The sequence below is a fragment of the Schistocerca gregaria genome, chromosome 7 (genome assembly GCF_023897955.1).
Source record: "Schistocerca gregaria isolate iqSchGreg1 chromosome 7, iqSchGreg1.2, whole genome shotgun sequence".
Taxonomy (NCBI): domain Eukaryota; kingdom Metazoa; phylum Arthropoda; class Insecta; order Orthoptera; family Acrididae; genus Schistocerca; species Schistocerca gregaria.
This window is the reverse complement of record NC_064926.1, coordinates 104206262-104232882: the sequence shown is the minus strand read 5'-3', so window position 1 is coordinate 104232882 and position 26621 is coordinate 104206262. Positions and strand designations below refer to the sequence as shown.

Genomic DNA, 26621 nt, shown 5'->3' with positions numbered 1-26621 from the left:
CTGAGATGAAGTGGTTGGCGCAGGGCCGCATCGAACCATTCAGAAGACTGATCACTCAAACATTGTCTGTGAGGTTATGAAAACTGACCTCCAGAAAGTAAACAGGAAATGGCTACTCCAGAGGAACAACTTCTTGCAAATAAACTCCATCTACGCTGATAACAGCTTCTTGTCTCTTACAAGATGACCATAAATGAACATTATTTGTGGGCTTATCAAAATGACTTTGAGAAAGTAAGCAGGAAATGGCTACTACACAGGAATGGCTGCTCCTCCAAGTACGCACCGTCATAGCGTCTATATTGATAACGTCTTCCTGTCTCTCGCAACTGCACCAACGTCTAGGTACTTGGAAATCGTCTGATTAATCTCTCTTCTCTTTCGAATATTCCGACGACAACAGATAACAGTGGGTAGAGGGTTTTTCTGCCAAAAGTGCTTATAAGAATAAATTACGGGCAAGGAATATATACTTGTCAGCAACTCGCATACGGTCACTAGTAAGGAGCAATGTTGGCTCTAGTGATCGCTGTGTCGGCGGTGTTGACCACCGGTTCAGCACAGAGCGCCACTAACAGATTCCCGGACGGATTCTTACTGGGTGCAGCCTCGGCTGCCTATCAAATAGAAGGAGGCTGGGACGAAGATGGTGAGTGAGATGCGTCCTGCAGCAGTAGCAAACAACTCAAGCAATCCCTGAGTTCAAATAAGAGGCCTAAGACACAATGGGGACTCCACCATATTAAGTTCATTATAAGTGATAACGACCTGTCTGCCTTCTGCAGGTTTCAGAAGTGCGATTTGCATGTTTCTATAGGTAAGGGTGAAAGCATCCAGGACTACTTGTTCCACAACTACCCGGAATACACACTGGGGATGACGGGGGATGTCGCCTGTGATTCGTACCACAAGTACAAGGAGGACGTGCAGATGCTCAAGAACATCAACGTGAGTATATTTCCCAAAATGAGACGTGCAGTTCGTGAGTTCTGCTAACATTCGAGATCGTAAAGTGAAATGGGTCTTTAGCATACAGTTTCCTTCGTTTACAAATACGATAACATGCATTTCAGTTCGTAATTAACAAATCACTTACATAGAGAATGTGCGATTGCTACGGTCGCAGGTTCTAATCCTGCCTCGGGCATGGATGTGTGTGATGTCCTTAGGTTAGTTAGGTTTAAGTAGTTCTAAGTTCTAGGGGACTGATGACCACAGCAGTTGAGTCCCATAGTGCTCAGAGCCATTTGAACCATTTGAACATAGAGAATATCGACTGTTTTGTACATAATGTAAACATAAAATATCAAATAAATAGACAAACATTTTTATCGAAGGGATCCAAAGATCTGATCAACCATCGTATTATATCTGTGTTCACTTGTGCGTTTTTGGGACTGAATAGTGATTTGCGAAATATAATGTTAAAACTGGTAGATTTCGTTCACTAAGGAAGACTGAGATTTCGCGTGGACTTACGTTGGGTTTCGTATTGAGCAGTTTTTCACACCCCAGACAAATGTTATGTACATCGTAGGACTAACTACGTAATGCTCGGAAATAAATGAAAATGATAGTTTCGGGCAAATGTAACGTAGTTTCTGCAACAAAAGATTCGCAGCTGTTAGACTGAACATAAAAAATACGCACACCTTCGCATCAGCAGATTACGTTAGTCAAGCGCGTTGTAATTGTTAACCGAACTACTAAATGAATATCGTGTAGAAACTGATACGAAACACAGAACTGTTAGATCTCTAAAGGCCTTAAAGTAGTTTCATGTGCTCGTCAATTTATTACTATCCTGCCCAAATTGCTCGTTTTCACAAATTTACTGTATCTGACACCAGGAAACGTATACACTGAGTTCATCCTGTAATGCTAACTGCGTTGTCGGATTTAAATCCGTAGCTCAAAAGGTATCCCACAACTTTATTATTATTATTATTATTATTATTATTATTATTATCACACAGTTTTTTTGATTCCTTAGGAGCATCTTTAGCAGAAGCAATCCGCTGAAATAAGTTTCATTTTATGTTACGAGCATACAGCAGATTCCTTACGTCGCCTGCCTTCCTTTATTCTTTCGATTATCCGTCCATCTTTACTTTCAACAGTACCACATTACAATATCCAGCTTCCACACTGTTACTCTTTCACTTCTACACAGTGCTGTGTTGCCGTCCGGAGCGGCCGAGCGGTTCTAGTCGCTACAGTCTGGAGCCGCGTGACCACTATGGTCGCAGGTTCGAATCCTGCCTCGGGCATGGATTTGTGTGCTGTCCTTAGGTTAGTTAGGTTTAAGTAGTTCTAAGTTCTAGGGGACTGATGACCTCAGAAGTTAAGTCCCATAGTGCTCAGAGCCATTTTTGCTGTGTTCCGAACATACTGATAGCGAACTCGATCTGTTGTATTTGGGAACGATTTGTTCGACTGTAGTCGTCCGATGCACATGTATCGCTTTGTATACTCTAGGCCAAAAAAAGACTCACCACGTAGGATTTATCCGAATGGGACGGAAATCGATAGAGGTGATTAACATGTGAAGAAAAACAAAGGAAGGCAGTTTGTTCAATTAGCTGCATAGACGGTACATACCTACATGAATTTAAAGAAACTAAGGGAAACACAGAAAACAGAAAAAATGACGAAAAACAAATTATTACAATTTCAGAAAAACTGGATGATTTATTCAACAGAAGCAGCTTTACAAATTGAGCAAGTCAAAAACGCGTTGATCCTCCTCTGACCCTTAAGCAAGCAGTTCTTCGGCTTTGCATTGATTGACAGAGCTGTTGCGTGTCATCCTGATGGATACCGTGCCAAATTCTGTCGAAACTGCACGTTGATCGTCAAAATCCCAAGTTGGCGGGAAGGCACTGGCCATATGATCTCAATTGGGAAGAGATTCGGTGATCTTGGCAAGTCCCATGGCAAGCTGTAGAAACTGTACCCTTGTAAGGGCGGGCTATATCTTGCAGAAATTTTGTGCAGGATGGCGTCCCATGGAAGGCCACAAAACGGACCGCAGAATATCGTCTACGTGCGCTGTACTGTGAGGGTGCAGCAGATGACAATCGAAGAGATCCCGCTATGAAAAGAAATGGCACCCCACTCCAGCACTCCTGGCTGTCGGGGCTCATCACTGAATGACCTCAGATGTTAAGTCCCATAATGCTCAGAGCCATTTTTGAGCGCCTCGGACAGTGTTGGAATACCAACGTGACTGTCACCCGTCATACGACCCGACAACCGGGAGTGATGTTCTGGGGTGCCATTTCTTCCATTTGGGTGTCATCCACGACACCCTTACAGCGCAACGATACGTTGACGATATTCTACGCCCCGTTTTGTTGCCCTTCGTGGCAAGCTCCAACACATGGCGAGAGTTTCTGCTACTTGTCTTCTTGTTTGCCAAACCCTATCTTGGCTAGCAAGTTCGCCGAATCTGTCCCTAACTGAAAACATTTGGAGCGATATAGGCAGGGGCCTGCAACTAGCTCGGGATTTTGACAATCTAACGCACCAATGGAGCAGAATTTGAAACGATACCACTGAGGTATCAGAGGTATCAGTCAATGCCAAGCCGAAGAACTGGTTGAATAGGGCCTGAAGTGGACCAATGCGTTACTGAACGGCTCAATTTGTGAAGGTCTTTCTCTTGAATAAATCACCCAATCTTTCTAAAACTGTGATAATTTGCTTGTTTATACATGTGTATCACATCTAGCCATTTCAGTCTCATTCGGATAATTCTTTCGTGGTGCTTTTTTTAAAAATAATGTATACCTTTAAAGCGTGTTTTTGTTACATCAAAAAGGTAATTGTTTTACCTTTTGCAGTGTACAACATTTGTTCTCATTCTTTCTCGATTAGTCTTGTATTTGTTTAAGCTATCTGTGATTGCAAACTTACATATGATTAGCAACATGTCCAACCAGTTTTATAGTTTTTTTTTAAGTGCTCTTTAGCTCAGACTACAGGATTACTCATCTATAGCACAACATCATCGTGTGTTTCTTCTGGACTTTAGTTCTAATTCTGATTTTTTTTTTTTTACTACCCTTATTTAATCATCGCTACTTTTCGCTGTTCCGATAATGCATTATACTGCTATATGAGAGACTATTCTTCGTACTTTTATTTCTTTGTTATTGTCTCTGTTAATCTGTTTCTTCGGAATTCCACTCAGTTTGATTTTTCAATAACTTGCACTGCAAGTTTATTACCGCGTCCAAAACACTCCTAAATTTCCATTTGGCGAAGGATTATTTTATTTTCTCCTAGTAGCATTCTCTTCACCTTTGTTAAAAGTGTAATTTATTCCTGTGACTTCAAGACGTTCTTTTTCACTAATTTCTCTTCAGTAGTATTCATTAAAGTAGTCACAGTTCTCTGAAATTAGAAATCAGTTAATTCAAGTTTAATGTGTGAATGTCTTATTTCTTTTATTGCTATCTCCTTTATGTATTTCTGTTAGTAATTACTACCAAATCATCCACGAATATCTTCTTCTTTTTGAATCTTTTCTGTACTATTAACTACAGAAAAGATTCACAAACAGTAGGCATCTACTAGAGTGCCTCAGTGGCGAAATGTCTGAATATTTAGGTATTAAAACAGGAGTGAGGGCATTCAATTTAGTTGTTCAGTCACTTTCTGCAAAAGACAACTGCAATTTGGTAAAGAGAGTGCAGGGAAGCAATAAACATTTATATTATTTTACCATTACAGAAGACTGAAGTCTTGATCAGCTAAATATAAGAAACGATTAACTCCCTCGGAAAGACAATTCCGGTACACATGGCGTTGTCACAAGCAGAAAGCAGACCATAAAGATGCAAAGAGAGTACATGAGGGAACTGAATGGGGAATTCGGTATCCAAACGGAAATAAAATCTAATAACCGCGGTAGTTTGGAACGCTATAGAAGCGGAAAAAATGGACGACATAGATACAGGAGAATACGGACTCGGCATGAGCAATGAAAGAGGAGAAAGACAATTCAAATCTACAAAGAATTTCAGTTGGTAATAGAAAATACACTATTAAACTTTCCAAAGGGTGATGGTATACTTGAGAAAGGCCAGGAGTCACGGCAAGATACCAACTAGTAAGACAGAGATTTCGAATTCAGATACTAGGATGCAAAACGAATCCAGCCGCTATCGTAGACTCCGAGCAAATTTAGCAAGGAGAATAGTGGTTTTAATTTAAGTAACTTGTCAAGAAGAAACGAGGAGTAAAATAACCGATCGCTGAAGTATTGAGAAATGATGATTTACCTTCTGAAATTCTTTGACGTTATAAATAGGGCAGTAATCAGTGTTATAGCTGGTAGTTCATTGGAGGCCGAATGGGCAACTCAAAATGGGTAATTACGGAAGCTGGACATCAAATATGGCATAAGAGGTAACTGCGCGAAAAAACTGTAGGTAAAAAAAAAGAAATATTTCGTCTGATAGACGAAGAAGGAAATATGAAAGTCTTTAGGAAAAGGAAGGCATACGGCAATATAAAGTACTCAGTTCAAATGGCTCTGAGCACTATGGGACTTAACTTCTGAGGTCATCAGTCCCCTAGAACTTAGAACTACTTAAACCTAACGACATCACACACATCCATGCCCGAGGCAGGATTCGAACCTGCGACCGTAGCGGTCGCGCGGTTCCAGACTGAAGGGCCTAGAACCGCTTGGCCACCAGCGGCCGGCTGGAATTTTCTATCTTACCGGATGATGACTGGTCTATGTTGTAGGGCCACAACTTGTATTGGTGAGCAAATTTTGTCTCGAATCATCATTGTTAGACATTGAAGGACCACACTGCCATCTGACAGATGTAAATGTCAGATCTAGTCCAATTCAGTGGTTGCCTGATCTATCTAATAAAGCTCCTCTTTATCTCAGTTGTTAGGAAGCAATTTCTTGGAGTTCCATAAGAACTCAGCTTCAAGTAGCGCCTTCCAGAATCCACAAACTACACGCCTGCTACGTTTGATCTTTGGGTCACACAAGTTTTCGATGTCACCGAGAAGAGAACATCCAACCTGAACGCTCTCATAATTCAAAACCCAACGACGAAGTTTGTGATGTAGAGGAACAGGCTACAGGACTTTTGTGGAAAACTGCCTGCTCCATACTACTGAAGCTGGTCTGATAGTGAGAATGGGTGCTGCGACCTGATTTTGAGAATTAAACAGTAATCTGTAAATAGGCTACGTTTCTACCTGTGCATGCTCCGTAATGCCATACGATAATAATAATGATTCTGAAATCTGAACCAACTGAATTTTCCAATTTTCCTTTTAATCTACCGATAAGTATGCTATTTAGGTTTCGAGAAACAATAAAAAAAGACGTTCAGAATGATGTGCTTAGGTAGTGATAATTTTTCTTGGATTTATAATAGCCGAGCGGGATTAGCCGAGCGGTCTAGGGCGCTGGAGTCACGGACTGTGCGGCTGGTCCCGGCGGAGGTTCGAGTCCTCCCTCGGGCATGGGTATGTGTGTTTGTCTTTAGGATAACTTAGGTTAAGTAGTGTGTAAGCCTAGGGACGGATGACCGTAGCAGTTAAGTCCCATAAGATTTCACACATACATTTATTATAATGAGTAGCAAATTAGATCTATAACTGATTAAGCTGTAGGAACTTCAATGAAATCAACAAATAACCAGGTGGTTATAAATAAAGTGCAGCTGGTCAGAAAGGTCCATTGTGGGCTGTAATTATCGTATGGCAGGGAAACTTGGTAGGCATGCTAATGTGTTAACGCAGAACCGATTTACGCTGGAAAAATAGTAGTGCCAATTTTGGCCTCTAGGTGCAAATCTGGAGGTGTTAATTCAAGAAAGACGTATAGAAAGTTTTCCATGTGTAATGGGTTTGGAATGGGATGCGGGCAGAAAAGATCAAACAAGAGGAAATGCATAATGTTGATTTTATTATTAACCGCCGCTTACATAATGTGTTCAATATGAGCATCGAAGACGTCGACGAAATGTTTCATCCTGAAAACGATGTGATCAACAGTTGCTCGCAGCAATTCCGGTGGAATATGAGCTACGTGTTCCTGTATTCTGGTTTTCATATCCGGTAGAGACCGAATGTGTCCCTGGTAAACGCGTTCTTTTACGTATCCCCAATGCCAAGAGTGACATGGATGCAAACCAGGTGATCTTGCAGACCAGGCATCTGGAAAACCTCTCGAGATGACGCGTTTGTGGAAGGTTGCATCAAGCAGATCTTTCACTGGTCGAACTACAGGAGGTGTTGCCCCATCTTGCGTGAAATCAGTGATTTCCACACGGCTGCGCTCTTCCAGAGCACGGGTCACATGCTGCACAAGGAGTTCTAGAAACGTGCAGACGTCACAAAACTCCTGGCAGGCCCTCTGGGTGTACTCTCTTCAAAGAAGAACTGGTCCAATATGAAGGTGCTTGTGAATCCACACCATAGTCACATACGGTGATTGCAATGACTCTTCTTGCTAAAAACGCGGTTTGACATTACCTCAGATACGGCAATTCTGCGTATTCACTACATCCTGTAGTTCAAATGTTCCTCGTCACTCAATAGAATATTGCCTGGCCACATGTCATCCACTTCTATTCGTGGCAGAAACCGAAGAGCAAATTCAGAATGTTTGCTGCAGTTCATGAGGCTTCAGTTGCTGTACCATTTGGATCTTGTACAGGCACCAGCGTTAATACAGACTGTAAAACTTTCCTTACTGTTGACCATGGAGTAAACAATTCTCGTGAAATTGCCCAACCACTAGCACAACTCGGGGCAGGTGCTGCGTGGTCTGTTACAGCAGCAGCAACCTCGTCAATAACTGCCACCAGGATAGGACGGCTTCCTCTGTCAGGTGCCACGCCAAACTCAGCCGTGTTTTCGAATTTGAATTATGTAATGACATTTGGACTCTCCTCAGACCTTTCTGTCGGCAAGACTATCTCATTGCAGGACAGTAATTGCTGCCATTCACATAAAACAGTTTCACTAAGAGTGCACGGTCTCTCTTCTAGACGACATATTGTTCACTCACGTTATGGCTTGTTAAATGACAGGGTGGATGTCATACCGTCATACAAGTTGTGTACAGCGTCAGATTTGCTCCTGTCTGCAAAAATTGGAACAAATTTTTTCCAGCGTAATTCAGTTCAGCATTAACGCTTTAGGAGATTCATCAAGTTTCGCAGCCATAAGATAATTACAGCCCACGCAGGAGCTCCGCGAGTAGCTGCACTTTAATTATAACCACCTGAAACATTTTACGATGTTGCTGTTACTCGTTATTTACGCACTGCGATGCAACGAACAGGCGAACGCGTACCGCTTCTCGATTTCCTGGTCGCGCGTCCTGCCAACTGGGGACGTGGACGTCATTAACCAGGCTGGTATCGACTACTACAACAACCTCATCAACGAGCTGCTCGCCAACGGAATCCAGCCTCTGGTAAGTTAAACATCTCTCACTTGAAACAGGATAATCTTGAAAGCCACTCGTCTGAAGATTGTTCGCTCATCACATATCACTTCAATCCCGGTTCCTGTGCTATTTCAGCTTTAATTTTACTAGAAATTTACCTATCTTTCATCTGCCTTTCTGTTCATCTCGGCGTAAATACTGGAGCAGACATTCTCTTCAACTTTTCACCAGAAAAATACACTCCTGGAAATTGAAATAAGAACACCGTGAATTCATTGTCCCAGGAAGTGGAAACTTTATTGACACATTCCTGGGGTCAGATACATCACATGATCACACTGACAGAACCACAGGCACATAGACACAGGTAACAGAGCATGCACAATGTCGCCACTAGTACAGTGTATATCCACCTTTCGCAGCAATGCAGGCTGCTATTCTCCCATGGAGACGATCGTAGAGATGCTGGATGTAGTCCTGTGGAACGGCTTGCCATGCCATTTCCACCTGGCGCCTCAGTTGGACCAGCGTTTGTGCTGGACGTGCAGACCGCGTGAGACGACGCTTCATCCAGTCCCAAACATGCTCAATGGGGGACAGATCCGGAGATCTTGCTGGCCAGGGTAGTTGACTTACACCTTCTAGAGCACGTTGGGTGGCACGGGACACATGCGGACGTGCATTGTCCTGTTGGAACAGCAAGTTCCCTTGCCGGTGAGGAATGGTAGAACAATGGGTTCGATGACGGTTTGGATGTACCATGCACTATTCAGTGTCCCCTCGACGATCACCAGAGGTGTACGGCCAGTGTAGGAGATCGCTCCCCACACCATGATGCCGGGTGTTGGCCCTGTGTGCCTCGGTCGTATGCAGTCCTGATTGTGGCGCTCACCTGCACGGCGCCAAACACGCATACGACCATCATTGGCACCAAGGCAGAAGCGTCTCTCATCGCTGAAGACGACACGTCTCCATTCGTCCCTCCATTCACGTCTGTCGCGACACCACTGGAGGCGGGCTGCACGATGTTGGGGCGTGAGCGGAAAACGGCCTAACGGTGTGCGGGACCGTAGCCCAGCTTCAGGGAGACGGTTGCGAATGGTCCTAATTTGCTGGGAAGTGGCGGTGCGGTGTCCTACGGCACTGCGTAGGATCCTACGGTCTTGGCGTGCATCCGTGCGTCGCTGCGGTCCGGTCCCAGGTCGACGGGCACGTGCACCTTCCGACGACCACTGGCGACAACATCGATGTACTGTGGAGACCTCACGCCCCACGTGTTGAGCAATTCGGCGGTACGTCCACCCGGCCTCCCTCATGCCCACTATACACCCTCGCTCAAAGTCCGTCAACTGCACATACGGTTCACGTCCACGCTGTCGCGGCATGCTACCAGTGTTAAAGACTGCGATGGAGCTCCGTATGCCACGGCAAACTGGCTGACACTGACGGCGGCGGTGCACAAATGCTGCGCAGCTAGCGCCATTCGACGGCCAACACCGCGGTTCCTGGTGTGTCCGCTGTGCCGTGCGTGTGATAATTGCTTGTACAGCCCTCTCGCAGTGTCCGGAGCAAGTATGGTGGGTCTGACACACCGGTGTCAATGTGTTCTTTTTTTTCCATTTCCAGGAGAGTATATAGTTTATATTCACCTTCATTGGTTTTAATCTTCTGGCTTTGATCTCCCAAAGGCAGCGTGCTCACAGCAGTTCTCGAGAGGGCTTCCCTTTGGCACGGATACAGTACCTACTTAAATGTAATAATAATAAAGAAACAAGTGTTCCGTTGGAGACCGGAAAGAAAACAGACAAATAAAATGACGTAACTCGAATGGAGTACGGAGAGACTGGTAGTCCGTTACTCGAAAATGCTTAACAAACGCCTTGTGTGTGCGCTTCACTTGTCGGTGTAACTGGTGTATGTACTGATATTAACCCACATACTGTTTTGTTCAGTAGAACAGTAATATCTGGAATAGCACATGTCAGGCGTGCCAGAATGTTATATCCTGGAAAGGCTTCTAGACCTTCAGTCTGCACGAAGACCTGGTAGTATTCCTACTGTCATCCATACACTTCCTCCAAAAACAGTATCAACCAACAATGTAAAATCTAAATTAGCGCTCTGAAAGACATTTGACCTTCCCATTATGTGCTGATGGTTAGGACCGGTTAGGACCTCCGACTGCTTATACCATTACGAAATATTTGCACCAATCGCGCGTGCATACTGACAAGTTCTGTATGAAACTCTTAACGTGTAGACACACGAACAGTTGTAGCGTGAACTGATTTTGTTTAACAACCCGTTTAGGTCCTTCAGACCATCTTCAGGTACAGAATCATCACCGCACGTTATGAGTTCCTGTAGAGGAGTTGAACTGTGACTGCGCTTGAACTCCTGTATACCGAGAATTAGTGACGATGAGCATGTTGTCAGTGCAGCATGTCTCTGACAGCTTCTGTTCCAATTACCCAAAAACTCTCTGAAATACCATAAGTCTCCTATGGTAGAATGTTCTGATCTGGAATGGCTCCTAGTCCACCACAATTTGTCTGCAGCAGTGGCTGGCCAACATACAACCACTCGCACTGAGCACAAGAAAGAAGAGGAAAGTCTATGGACACGTGTGCACAGTGCGTCAGAGAAGTTCCAGTACCACTAGGTCAAAACAGTACACTGCACAGCGTGAAATGTGTCCTGTGTTTGGCTACGGATATGAGTCCATATAGAGTAACTACAGAAAATTGCCCTTATTAAAATACCCCTTTTCATCTGTGACTCTTGGCCCATGAAAGTACTGTTGTAAGTGATTTGACTACTTTTCAAGAATAAATTGCCACAGCTACCACTTACTTCGCGCAACTGTTAATTTGGGCTTAAAGACTGTTAAATTTAACTGTAATGATGGAGTTTCCGACAATCAACTTCTTACTTAACTTACGAAATGTTTCATGTGCTCCAGTTTACAGGCAAATCATCTACAGTGAACATCCTTGGACTGTAATTATAATTTAAACACTTTTCCGCAAAGGAAAGGAAAAATTGAATAATTTAAAAATGCTGTAATCGAATTTATACATCATTTGGTTTAAGATCTCGACTTAAGCTCACCTTCTGGAACCTGCAGGAATCGTACAAAAAATATTGCTAGCAATCTTATGCTGATTAACTGCGTGAAAAACATGGAAATCATTTCTCACGGAATAAACACTCTTGATCAATGCAAATCAACGCAATATGATCCCCATTACAGAATAATTTTTAAGTCCATGACCACATGGGTTTTTGAAAAGGAACTTTACGCTAATGCTCTCGATTATGTGACAGGAAGGTGCGTGAATAAAATTCGAAAGATCGTGTACCAATATTTAATTACAACAACTCAATGCATAGTCATTTTACATGAAGAATATAGGGGTGGAATGTTTGTCTTGCAGTGGTACAGATGCCATGTGATCGATGTAACCGACAAAAATAGTACAAATCGTATGACTGAAGAACAGATCTACAGGGTACACTAAAATTCCCATTACAGACTTGTAGGACTTGTAGAGGAAATTGAGTAGATACTATTTTGAATTGGAACTAATTTCCAGAAACTTACAGTCATTTGAATACATGTTGGTTACACAACCACTTTTACAAGTAATTTTTTAGGCGTGACCCAGTATATCATTTGTTTTATAATTCCACCCATTAATAACCAAAGAAACAAAAATGAAACTTAACCAGTTTTCGCAAACACTGTTGTTTACAGTTAACTGCTTTTGTCCCTTTCGAAGGAGGGTTAGCATTCGTGTCCACTACAAGGAATCTTCGAAGTGGCATCCACTGCACGCGCAATTACTCGTGTGCTCTTTACCTGTTCTCTTCAGTGTGATGCACTACGGCCATTTCGATTGTGCGCCTCCTTGGAGATTCACAGTCACACTTACTGACTGTCAGGGTACTATGTCTCGAAGCCGTTGCGTAACTGTGTCGAAAAGGATATGCGATGGAGTCGAACGTTGGGAAGAATGATCTTGATAAAGATGACGAACTGCTCTTCCATTTCCGTGAACTTCGCAAACGTGTACTCAGCCATGTTACTCTGACACACACAGACACGTGCATGAGGCTCGAACCAGATCAGAGAGGTAGGACAGACGTTAAGTGACATTCGCCGATCCGACGTAAGCACCCCTCACCGTGACTACCTTGTTGCATACCTTATAACACTCCCGTCTGCTACTGCTGTACCATAACCTTAAAGCTTGAAGCAGGTTGTGAAATAAAACTATTTTATTAAAGCAATTATGGTACAACGCAACAGAGCAGTGTTAACCTTTGGGAGGAATTTTGATACACTCCTGGAAATGGAAAAAAGAACACATTGACACCAGTGTATCAGACCCACCATACTTGCTCCGGACACTGCGAGAGGGCTGTACAAGCAATGATCACATGCACGGCACAGCGGACACACCAGGAACCGCGGTGTTGGCCGTCGAATGGCGCTAGCTGCGCAGCATTTGTGCACCGCCGCCGTCAGTGTCAGCCAGTTTGCCGTGGCATACGGAGCTCCATCGCAGTCTTTAACACTGGTAGCATGCCGCGACAGCGTGGACGTGAACCGTATGTGCAGTTGAAGGACTTTGAGCGAGGGCGTATAGTGGGCATGCGGAAGGCCGGGTGGACGTACCGCCGAATTGCTCAACACGTGGGGCGTGAGGTGTCCACAGTACATCCGCCAATGGTCGGCGGAAGGTGCACGTGCCCGTCGACCTGGGACCGGACCGCAGCGACGCACGGATGCACGCCAAGACCGTAGGATCCTACGCAGTGCCGTAGGACACCGCACCGCCACTTCCCAGCAAATTAGGACCATTCGCAACCGTCTCCCTGAAGCTGGGCTACGGTCCCGCACACCGTTAGGCCGTTTTCCGCTCACGCCCCAACATCGTGCAGCCCGCCTCCAGTGGTGTCGCGACAGACGTGAATGGAGGGACGAATGGAGACGTGTCGTCTTCAGCGATGAGAGACGCTTCTGCCTTGGTGCCAATGATGGTCGTATGCGTGTTTGGCGCCGTGCAGGTGAGCGCCACAATCAGGACTGCATACGACCGAGGCACACAGGGCCAACACCCGGCATCATGGTGTGGGGAGCGATCTCCTACACTGGCCGTACACCTCTGGTGATCGTCGAGGGGACACTGAATAGTGCATGGTACATCCAAACCGTCATCGAACCCATTGTTCTACCATTCCTCACCGGCAAGGGAACTTGCTGTTCCAACAGGACAATGCACGTCCGCATGTGTCCCGTGCCACCCAACGTGCTCTAGAAGGTGTAAGTCAACTACCCTGGCCAGCAAGATCTCCGGATCTGTCCCCCATTGAGCATGTTTGGGACTGGATGAAGCGTTGTCTCACGCGGTCTGCACGTCCAGCACGAACGCTGGTCCAACTGAGGCGCCAGGTGGAAATGACATGGCAAGCCGTTCCACAGGACTACATCCAGCATCTCTACGATCGTCTCCATGGGAGAATAGCAGCCTGCATTGCTGCGAAAGGTGGATATACACTGTACTAGTGCCGACATTGTGCATGCTCTGTTGCCTGTGTCTATGTGCCTGTGGTTCTGTCAGTGTGATCATGTGATGTATCTGACCTCAGGAATGTGTCAATAAAGTTTCCGCTTCCTGGGACAATGAATTCACGGTGTTCTTATTTCAATTTCCAGGAGTGTATGTTGACCGTGTTGTACCTAACGAAGGTGGCTTATCGGAAATGAAAGTCAGAATTACGTAAATATTTGAACAGTAGCAAACAAAATTTTGCCTATCTGCACTGTTCAACGGATAAAGAAAACGGTCACCAGACTAACCAGGCAAGAGAATGATTAACATTCTCGTTCAAGAAAATAGTTATTAATAACTTTAATAGATAAACACAACCTATACTTTGTCACACGCTACTGCAGTGAACTCTTGACACATACATGTGTTGATATGATTGAAACTAACAGTTAGAGCAGCACAAACTATTTGCAAAATTATAACAGATACCGAAACACACTATTACTTTCAGGGCTTACACAAACTGAATGGTTTTTTATGACGTTATTATTACTATTCACTGCAGAATCATTAATTGTATTTACTATTTAAAATGAAAGTTAATTGGAATCCACTAACAGGTTGCTTCTCACTATCATTTGAATAAAGAAATAATGTTTGTCATAATTAGTGGTTTTCCCATTATTTGTTACCTAGCAGTAACACAATATACAAACTGTGGATCCTGTTATATTATTAATATGCACTTCTGATACACAAGAGAGACAAACACTTAGCAAACATGAGTATATAACGTTTCATACTCCAGTTTTCCATTCTTACTACACTGGGAGACAAAATTAACATATATGTAAGGTACTGACTCACCTTCTGCGATTTACAACAGGCAGTAATGTGATCATTTACTAAGCAAAACTTCATAAGCCTCAGTCTTACGAACTCTTAATTTGAAGTTGGCAACAACACATTAATAAGCAGCTTTACTAGGAAAATTATTTTTAGCAAGCATCATTAACTCACTCTCTTGCCACCTTAACTTTCTTTTTACTATGTTCAAGAGGCATTAATTAGCAAAAACACTGGGCTTTAATGTTCTTTCAGTAAGGACACTCGGAAATCACTTTAGTTCAAACGGAGAGGAACCTGAGAGGTGTTATGATAAGGAGAAAAATCAAGGTAGGTACATAAATTCAGTTATAAATTACCTTATATTTGAGCACACTAACACATCCATTAAAGCTGATCCTTCACTGTACATTACTATAGCGCTCCATTACAGTGATTGCGCAATGTGGTGGCAACTGCATGTTGGTAGATGGATTTGCAGGTAGAATTGCTGGACTCGATCGTTTCTTGGTGGCGATGATAGATACAAACTCCAGAATAGTTCCAGCTATTTATCCATCCATCCGAGGCATTGGAAAGTAGCAGAAAAAGCCTTTCTCGGAACCAGCACAATATGCATCTTTTACATGGCAGTGCACAGTTTGGTAGCTCGTCCCCGACTGGTGGCTCGTCCCAACTGACTCTTGTTCCACGTTTTCTGCCTAGGCCAACCACAATTTGCGCGCTCTACACAGTTCCGTCCCGAAGGGAATCACAACTTTTTACATACAAACTAACTAAGAACCCTAAGTGAGGATCAGCAGTTTACATAACAGCAACCAAATTCATTCAATAAAACAGAATATTTGCACATATTGACATTTCTACAAAAAATTATTCACACAGAAATTACAATTATATATAGTAAGATTTTTTCCCTCCAAATGGGACAAAGAAATTAAATGACAGATACACTACTTTGCATAGAATCAAGCCACAACATCAAAATTTTAAACAAAGAAAGTTGTATACAATTTTATGTTATCGATTCAAACAAACACATTTACAGAAGCTCAGTGGTGTACCATTAAATAAAACAAAAGCAAACTAAATCAGTAAGGACTAGAGTTATGGTGTTACAACCTACCTTGCAGACACGTTTTGTAACGGCTGTAGCGCGTTTCCGGACACGGGTTCCACTTCAAAATATTGTCTACTCGCTCCCCTTTGCAAGGCTTAGAAGTTTGTAAGGGAATTTACAGCACCCTTCATATGGGTCACCTAAGAATCAAATACTTAGCATGGAGAAATCGAATTATGGGTCACATTAATCGGAACTGGATGACCTACAATATCACTCACAATCAATCCAGACGTGAATATTTTGCATGAGTACGGCACGCCAAGCAGCGCTTGCAGCAGCTGTTGCCTTATTACTCGTCGCTTGTAGCAACAAAATACAGATCGCAATTCTCACTATAATATTTTATACAGGGTGTTCCATTGATAGTGACCGGGCCAAATATCTCACGAAATAAGCATCAAACGAAAAAACTACAAAGAACGAAACTCGTCTAGCTTGAAGGGGGAAACTAAATGGCGCTATGGCTGACCCGCTAGATGGCGCTGCCATAGGTCAAACGGATATCAACTGCGTTTTTTTTAAAATAGGTACCCCCATTTTTTATTACATATTCGTGTAGTACGTAAACAAATATGAATGTTTTAGTAGGACCACTTTTTTCGCTTTGTGATAGATGGCGCTGTAATAGTCACAAACACATGGCTCACAATTTTAGGCGAACAGTTGGTAACAGGTAGGTTTTTGAAATGAAAATACAGAACGTAGGTAGGTTTTAACATTTTATTTCTGTTGTTCCAATGTGATACATGTACCTTTGTGAACTTATCATTTCTGAAAACGCTTGCTGTTACAGCGTGAATACCTGTAAATACCACATTAATGCATTAAATGCCCAAAATTATGACTGTCAACCTCAATGCATTTGGCTATTCGTGTAACGACATTCCTCTCAACAGCGAGTAGTTCGCCTTCCGTAATGTTCGCACATGCATTGACAATGAACTGACGCTTGTTGTCAGGCGTTGTCGGATCACGATGGCAAATATCCTTCAACTTTCCCCACAGAAAGAAATCCGGTGACGTCAGACCCGGTGAACGTGCGGTCCATGGTATCGTGCTTCGACGACCAATCCACCTGTCCTGAAATATGCGATGCTATTCAATACCGATTCAGCCGCACACGAGCTATGTGCCGGACATCCATCATGTTGGAAGTACATCGCCATTCTGTCAGAAACATCTTGCAGTAACTTCGGTAGAACATTACGTAGGAAATCAGCATACATTGAACGACTTAGATTGCCATCGATAAAATGAGTCCAATTATCCTTCCTCCCATAATGCTGCACCATACAGTAGCCCGCCAAGGTCGCTGATGTTCCACCTGTCGCAGTAATCGTGGATTTTCCGTTGCCCAATAGTGCATATTATGCCGGTTTACCTTACCGCTGTTGGTGCATGACGCATCGTCACTAAATAGAACGCGTGCAAAAAATCTGTCATCGTCCAGTAATTTCTCTTGTGCCCAGTGGCAGAACTGTACACAACGTTCAAAGTCGTCGCCATGCAATTTCTGGTGTATAGAAATCTGGTACGGTTGCAATCGATGTTGACGTAGCATTGTCAACACCGACGTTTTTGAGATTTCCGATTCTCGCGCATTTTGTCTGTTACTGATGTGCGGATTAGCCGCGACAGCAGTTAAAACACCTACTCAAGCATCATCATTTGTTGCAGGTCGTGGTTGACGTTTCACATGTGGCTGAACACTTCCTGTTACCTTAAATAACTTAACTATCCGGTGAACGGTCCGGAGACTTGGATGATGTCGTCCAGGATACCGAACAGCGTACATAGCACACGCCCGTTGGGTTTTTTGATCACAATAGCAATACATCAACACGATATCGACCTTTTCCGCAATTGGTAAACGGTCCATTTTAACACGGGTAATGTATCACGAAGGAAAAACCGTCCGCGCTGGCGGAATGTTACGTGATAGCACGTACTTATACGTTTGTGACTATTACAGCGCCATCTGCCACAAAGCGAAAAAAGTGGCCCAACTAAAACATTCATATTTCTTTACGTACTACACGAATATGCAATAAAAGATGGGGGTTCCTATTTTAAAAGCCGCAGTTGATATCCGTTTGACCTATGGCAGCGCCATCTTGCGGGCCAAACATAGCGCCATCTGGTTTCCCCCTTCAAGCTAGACAAGTTTCGTTCTTTGTAGTTTTTTCGTTTGACTCTTATTTCGTGAGATATCTGGCCCTGTCACGATCACTGGACCACCCTGTATACAGACCCATGTTGTCACCACAAACCAATTTCTCTCTCTCTCTACTATGTACCTCAGAGCACCCACACACACCACAGAACACTGTATAACGCGGCCTTTTGTTACCGATTCAAATACAAACCATGTCTGCATTTCTATCGTACTGGCCGAACATTACTGTTCACCACAGAGCGTCGTTAAGACAGATCACTGCAGCGGATCGATAACTGACTGCATCGCAGGTATCGACTAGTGGGCATGGGTTATCATAGCAAAACTGCTCACAAGTTAGCAAAGGCATAAAACTTAAAAATAAGGTAGTTGACAATTATAAAAGGAACTTTCGAGTGAAGTAATTACACATAAAACTGTGTATGTGCACCATCATGCCTTTGACAGAGCTCTAAGTGTGGCTGTGTTCTCGTTGACATCTAAGGAACTATGTTTCGAAAGGCCTCCTCAACACTTTTGAGATATTAATCATTAGTCTCATACATGTAATTTGATTATTCAAGACAGTGGGTTGTCAGACATGGTAAGATCTGGAATGCGTGGTGGCCGTTTCAATAGTGGTGGAGTCGTTGCTGAAACATTAGCAGTCGACAAGCTTCGAAATTGATCATCAAGGAACGTCAGCAACTGAATAGCAAAATATGTTGGAGCTCCGTCCTGCTGCAACCATACATGATCCACGATTCTCACGTCTTCGAGCTCAGGTATTCATCACTTTTACAACATGTACAAATAAGAATTTTGATTCACGTATGCTTAAAAAAAAACTCCAAATAGGTGTATCGTGATGACATCCAGACGCACATCGTAACATCAGCTCTTACATATAATAAGGAATTTCCTTCACTAGACAACCACGTTCCTCCATGTGAACTGCGATGTACTGGACATCCACCAGAAAATAACTCTCTTCAGCTATAAGCAGAATTTAGGAAGAGTGCCAACAAGGCACAGCAGAATACAGCTCACTACTCCATGTCCTTGTCAGATAATTCATTCCCAAATGCCAATCTAAATCCATACGTTTTCAAATCTTTTTTAGCGTCGTCACGCCTCGTTGACTGAGCTACTTGGTCCAGATGCTCTTTTGTGTTTTCTTACGTCCACTACGCAACCAGTCCTTGAGACTGCCTAACGGAAAACAATGTTCCTCCTAATCATGCAGGGCTGCTGCACGAGGTGGGCCCTCGTGAGAAGCAATCTGTAAACGCACTCGCTACCTCTGTCATTTTTTGCCCGTCTGCGGACGTTCGTGCACCCACACGCATGCCACATATCGCTCCTCAAGACTGCGACTGTGTCCGTTCGCGTCAGCAATGACATCGCAAATGACACAACGCACTGCTGGAAAAAATGCTGACAACAATGCTTTTCGTCAGATTCAAAGCAGGTACATCAATAAAAGAACTATTTATTTTACCAGTTGTACGAAGTCAAGAGCCATAAGTGAAGTTACCGAACACTTTGCGTATTTCTGTGCTGTAAAGTTGTAGAGGATAACTAGTAGACAGTCTACTTTGCAACTCACTTGGTGTCGGCTTGCAACGTGGGAGGAGCCACTAAAAGGAAGGCCGCAGATATGGCCAACCGATTCGTCACGTATTTGGCAGGTCGTTTGTGAACAACCTAAAATTAAAGACTCTAACATATTTAGTTCAACACATCCTCTCCACTTGCCCCACCTTTTTGTGAGAAAAACACCCTTAAAGTTTATGAAACACAATCTATTCAAAATTGTCGAGATCGATGAATAACTGAAAATTGAACATCTTTCATCATCATGTGTGTGTCTGCAAATGTATATTTTCCTAGAAATTAAGGAAGGAAACTTTTTTAACTGTTACTCATGTAGTCATAATGTACACGCTATGCAACGAAAGCGCCGTTGACATAGTGACATAGTGACATATTTGGCTGGGGAGCGGAGGACGTCTGTTCGATTCCCTAGTGTCTTCATTTTCTTTCATTTATTTATTTACTTATTTACTGCATTTCGAACTTGGTAGGGATAGGAGTGTTAAGTATGTAAGTAAACCAATAAGCAATAGTGACACAGTAGGCAAATAAATTTCCCTAACAATTTGGATTAGAAAAGAATATCACTCACTCTGTTACATGTACTTCATTTCTTTCGAACTGTTAGATTGCCGTTAAAACATTCGAAACAAATATACTCGCAGCATCAAGGACATGTAATAAATGCAATCATCGCACAATTACATCGTTCCTTTTGAAGAATCGGCACAAAACAGACTTGATTTATATTTAAAAATATTTCTTTTTTGGGAATTAATTTTTGGCTCTTGCAATGGACACGGCACCAATGCCTGAAAAATAGGTGCTGAAAGTTGATCCTGAACTATGCTGCGAATTGTTATTGTATCTGCACGGTTCACATCAACATCTACATAGAAACTCTGCAAATCACACATGTGCGTGGCAGAGGGTTCATCGGATCAGCTTTACAATAATTCTCTGTTATTCCACTCATGAACAGCGCGGGCAAAAAAAGCGAACACTTATGTCTTTCCGTGAGAGCTCTGAGTTCCTTTATTTTTTTATGGTGATTGTTCCACCCTATGTAGGTCAATATTTTCGCATTCGGACGAGAAAGTTGGTGACTGAAATTTCATAAGATCGCACAGCAACGATAAACGCCTTCGTCTTTGTGATTCCACCCCAAAGCCCGTGTAATGTTGTGCAAATCCCACTAGATTTCACAAAAGCAAATTGCAATTTTAAAAACTCAAAATGAAGCTATTAACTTGGCGATAAAAATAAACATTATATGGTTAGCACACAGCTGTACAGTTCAGTGATATTACGTGTACTGTACAAGTCGGTTGATTGTTGACATCTACAAGGTGGTCCATCTGAAGTTTCGGATGAGACTGTCTCAGAAACTATACATCAGGTAAAAATAGTGGGTAAGACAAGTTAGTAAGCTCAAAGGGGGGCATCAAATGATACTGCACGTGACCTCCAGAGGAGGGTGGGGGGCAAACTTCTAAATCTTAAACGGAAATGCCCATTTTTTATTGCAGATTCGGATTCTCCATAATAAAGTAATCAAGTTTTGTCTGAAACATTTTTTAAACCACTGGCAAATGGCGCTGGAATCGAGAAAAAAGTAAAATTGGGGAAGAACTCTGATTTATTTAGAATTTTCCGTGGATGACGCGTCAAATCGGTAAAAAATATGTGTACCAATTCTTTCGTTACGCCAAATTAAGCTATTTTTGTACAAAATGTAGTGCATCGTACTTTTAGTGTTACCTAGGAACAACGAAATGGACGTAGTAGAATGATGTTCCCATGGGGTGCTTCATTAATGTGAGTCCCCTTGCCTCTCACGTGTTGTGGTGCTTCATTGGTCCCCTTGCCTCTCACATCTTGGGGTGTTTCATTAGTGTGAATCCCCTTGTCTCTCACAATTTGGAGTGCTTAATTAATGAAATTAGCCACGAAGAAATTGTTCAAAATTATGCCCATTTGCTTCAATGCATAAATTCAATCGTCTGCGAAAGTTGTCCATAATTTTGAGCAGCACGGCCCGTGATATGGTTGCACATGCTCTTCGAATGTGTTGATCCATATCGTTTCGGGTTGTGGGCTGTCTTTCGTAAACAATATTTTTTAAATAACCCCACAAGAAAAAATCAGGAGATGTTACGTCTGGTGATTGTGGAGGCCACTGCGTCCTGTCCACCGACCAGGGTACCGTAAATTTAAAACGTTCCGCACATTTTTAACATAATGGGGAGCTGCTCCGTCCTGTTGGAACCACATTCGTTGCCAAGTTTCGAAATCAACATCTTCCATTAACTCCAACAAATCATCACTGAGAAGTTGTAAATAAGATTCCCCAGTAACATTTTGGTCAAAAAAATACGGTCCTATCAAGTAACTGTTTAAAATTCCACACCAGACCATTAACGACCATTTGTGTTGATTGTCAACGGGTCCGTGCCAGTGTGTATTGAGAGGGGACCAATAACGACAATCATGACGATTTCATTCGCCATTTTTTTGAATATGGCTTTACCGTTGAACATAACGTATCTAAAAAATCATTGTCAACTCTTATCATTTCCAAGGCCCATTGGCCTTCGGTGTTAATGCCTGTGTCAGTGTGATATGATACGCATGATAATTATGTGCCTTCAAAATCCTCAAAACAATTGATTTTGGTATTCCAGTTTGTCTCTGAATCGCACGAATACTAATTTCAGGATCCAGTAGAACACAGGCGAGAACAGTAAGAGTATGAGCGTCATTTTCATTGTATTCGCGAGGACGAGGTGGATGGTGCATGTATTCATCTCGAGCTCGTTGAGAGCAATTTCGAATAATGTTTTCACTCTGTTTGGGAAACGATCCGCATACAATTGCGGAGCTGCAGCGTAATTCTTATGGCATTCACCTACAATTAACATCATATCAACAATCTCTGTAGGAGGATAGTGACTCACGTTTCACTAAAGAATAATTTACTTTCGTCAGTTGATGTTAACGGTTCACAATCTGAAAGTTAAGTGACGTCTGATCGCATTGCACCGACCTTTATACTGAGCCATAGTTCGCAGTCTGGCCACAGTAGCGCCACAGTCGAGTGAGTAATGCAATGGTGAAGAGTTTCCTAACGAGATTTTAATACCGCTCCGCCTACCTCCATCAAAAACTGTGGCGGGTACGATACATTTTGTAAAAAAAAAAAATCTTAATTTGGCGTAGTGAAAGAATTGGTGCACATTTTGTATCGATTTGATGCGTCTTTCTCCGATCATTCTAAATAAGAGTTCTTCCCCAATTTTAATTTTTCTCGATTTCAGCGCCATCTGTCAATGGTTTAAAACAATGTTTCAGACAAAACTTGATTAGTAATTTATGGAGAATCCGAATCCGCAACAAAAAATGGGGTTTACATTTAAGATTTAAAAGTTGCCCCCCGCCCCACCCAAGGGGGCAGAGGAATGGGGTCATGTATAGTATCATTTGATGTCCCCCTTTGAGCTTACCCACTATTTTTAACCGATATATAGTTTTCGAGATAATCTCATCCGAAATTTCAGATGGACCAGCCTATATAAGCATGCTATCATACATAACACTATTAGTTTGTCCCCCTCAGGAAGCCTGTGCCAGACAAAACTTGTTGTCTCAGACTAAACATGTTATGGTTTTAGAACGTTCTCAAGAAATATTTTGTAAATTCAATTTGTCAATTTATCGGAACTGGAGCAATTGACGTAAACATTTCTTACTGTGTCGATTAAACGATTGACTTCTCCTATACCCCGAGGAACAAATTAACCATTAATTGCTTTTAGTCACAGGGAGGGAGGTAGCGTTGCTCACGTCCGTAGGTTTAACCTTAAAATACCCTACACGTGCCTCCTGGGTGGTGCTAATTGAGCAACAGTGATTACAGGCAGCCAGACTATCCATAGGATCTCCTGGCAACGGCATATTAACTAAATAGCAGGAACAGTTCTTTTCGGAGCTCATTAACAAGAAACATTGGACCAACTATCAGACTCCTTCAACTGAATATCGAAAGCATTAGCAGGGCAAAGTGTGACTACCTGCCAAAATTTTTGCTGGGCAACTATATCGATGTCGTCGCCATTCAAGAAACTCGTGTTTCCAGCGAAGAAATATTCCGAAGCCGAGGTCGAATTCCTGGATATTCTGCACTTGGTGTAACTTACCACGAGGTGTATGGAATTGCTACGTATGTCCGTAACAACATACACGAAGCTTCACTGATTTCTGTAAGTGTGGAGCCAGATATACATACAGTTGTCATACAATTGCACGGCATTACTATTACAAATGTTTACAAACCACCCAAAACAACATGGCCCGATTTTGTCCTACACACAGCAGAACATCCTGCAATTTACATAGGAGACTTCAATAGTCACCATGAACTTTGGAAGTACTCTCAAAATGATGAAAATGGGAGCATGCTTGCAGAATGGATCGAAGAGAATAATCTTCATCTAGTGTTTGATGCCAAAGATCAAGGCACTTTCAGGTCAGCTGCTTGGGACAAGGATTCAAGTCCTGACTTATGCTTTGTTAGCTGCAACGAAACTGGCTTTCCCATCAACAACACAAGGAAAGTGATAGATGCCTTTCCTCACAGCCAACACAGACCTGTAATAATACAAATTGGCTGCACTGTTCCTGTCATACGATCAACTCCGCATGCTCGATGGAATTTCCAGAAAGCCGACTGGATGAAGTTTTCAGCGGAACTGGATAAGACCATTCGATGGACACCTGCATCACATAATAACTATCAACGCTTCATTAGTGCAGTAACAGCAACAGCTAAAAAGTGTATGCCAAGAGGATACCGAAAAGAATATGTTCCAGGATGGAATGAGGAAAGTGAAACACTGTACCAATACTTCCAGCAAAGTGGTGACCCAGAGATAGCTACGGAACTATTGTCCAGCTTGGACATGTCTGGGAGGCAGAAATGGGCAGAAACAGTCAAAACTATGGACTTTACCCACTCGAGCAGGAAAGCATGGAGTCTTCTGAGAAAACTGGGAGGAAGTGCACCAGCATGCAGAAAAAATTCCGAAGTAACACCAGACCAAATTGCTTCCCACATCATTACTACCTCAAGAGTACTTCCTGACAAGAAACATACAAGACATATCAGACGATAGCATAGTGACCTGAAAAAGAAGGAATCTCCCTCATCCGAGTATACCCATCCCTTCACAGTTTCAGACATTGACTCTGGACTGAAGGACCTCAAACCTCTTAAGGCACCTGGATTCGATGGTATCCATCAAGAATTCTTGATCCATATGGGAGGAAAAGCTAAGAAATGGAGGGCAGAATTCTTCACTGACATCCTGCTGACTGTTCAACTTCCATCTGAGTTTAAAAAGGCGAAGATAATATCTGTTCTGAAACCTGGCAAACCCAGCAACAAGGTAGAAAACTATCGCCCCATTTCCCTACTCAGCTGCTGCTACAAGCTTTTTGAAAGGCGAATATATAACAGAATAAGTAGCGCTATCTTAGAGAACGTTCCAGTTGATCAGGCAGGCTTCAGACCAGGGCGTAGCTGCTGCGACCAAGTATTGTCTCTCACATCCTTCAGAGAGTCAGGATACCAAATGAAGCAGAAAACATCTGTGGCATTTGTTGATCTAACTGCCGCCTTCGACACTGTGTGGAGGGAAGGCCTTATCTACAAATTTCTCCGCATCATACTCTGCAGAACAATGGCTCGACTGATTAACAGCATGCTAAGTGATCGGAAGTTCCAGGTAATCACTGGAAGCAACATAAGTGAGGAGAGGAAGCTGAACAACGGATTGCCTCAAGGATCAGTTCTATCACCCTTACTGTTCAACCTATATCTATCTGATCTACCTGACACTTCGTCCAGAAAATACTGCTATGACGATGACCTGGCTCTAGCCGTCAAACACCAGGAAATGACGACAACAGAAGAGATTTTAGCCAATGACCTGTCTGCATTAGACAATTACTTCAAAATCTGGAGACTCCAACCCAGTGTGAGTAAAACAGAAGGGTGTTGCTTCCATCTAAATAACCAGTTGGCGAAAGTAAAACTGGAAGTAAGTTTCAGAGACAGAATTCTTCGTCACAATTGGAACCCAAAATATCTTGGTGTCATCCTGGATCGTACACTATGCTTCAAACAACACCTTCTTAACTTAGCTCAAAATCTGAGGACTCGAAACAACATCCTCCATAAGCTATGCGGAACTACCTGGGCATCTTCAGCAACCACCCTGCGAACTTCAGCTCTGGGCTTGGTATACTCAAGTGCTGAGCATTGTGCATATGTTTGGATGAATAGTCATCATACAAGGCTTGTTGATACCCATCTGAATACGACAATGCGCATAATATCTGGCACAATCAGATCTACTCCAGTTTATTGGCTTCCACTGTTAACCGGTATTATGCCTCCTGATCTACGCAGATGTACTGCCCTTACGAGAGAATTCCATAAGATCTCCAGGAATTCTAACCTACCCGTACATAGCGACCTGCCACTTTTAAATCGCAAGAGACTGAAATCACACCATCCAACTCTGTGCGATGCTGCTGACATGGTTGCTAAGAATTTCAAACCTCTTGACGAATGGAAAGGTCGGTGGGAAGCAGTGACAGATGTGCACTTGCATGACATCTTCTCAGGTGCTAAACTTCCAAGTGGATTCGACTTACCATGCAAGACCTGGTCTACTCTCAACAGAATCCGTACCAGCCATGGGCGATGCAGGGATGCTCTCTTTAAGTGGAAGAAGCTGCCTGATCCAGCTTGTGACTGCGGGGCTCCATACCAGACTGTTCACCACATTGTCAGTGAATGCAGGATTCGAGCCTATCGCGGCGCCAAAGAGGACTTCCTGCTAG

The 26621-nt window shown here is 43.0% G+C and overlaps 1 protein-coding gene across 1 annotated transcript in view; it reads left to right on the top strand.

Moving 5' to 3' along the window:
- The first annotated feature begins 510 nt into the window (after window positions 1-510).
- Window positions 511-26621, top strand: part of LOC126282308 (myrosinase 1-like) — a 73085-nt gene continuing 46974 nt past the window's right edge. Inside the window, exons 1-3 of the mRNA XM_049981963.1 lie at window positions 511-649; window positions 818-948; window positions 8330-8464. Coding sequence (XP_049837920.1) covers window positions 511-649; window positions 818-948; window positions 8330-8464 — 405 coding nt within the window. The remainder of the gene's footprint in view (window positions 650-817; window positions 949-8329; window positions 8465-26621) is intronic.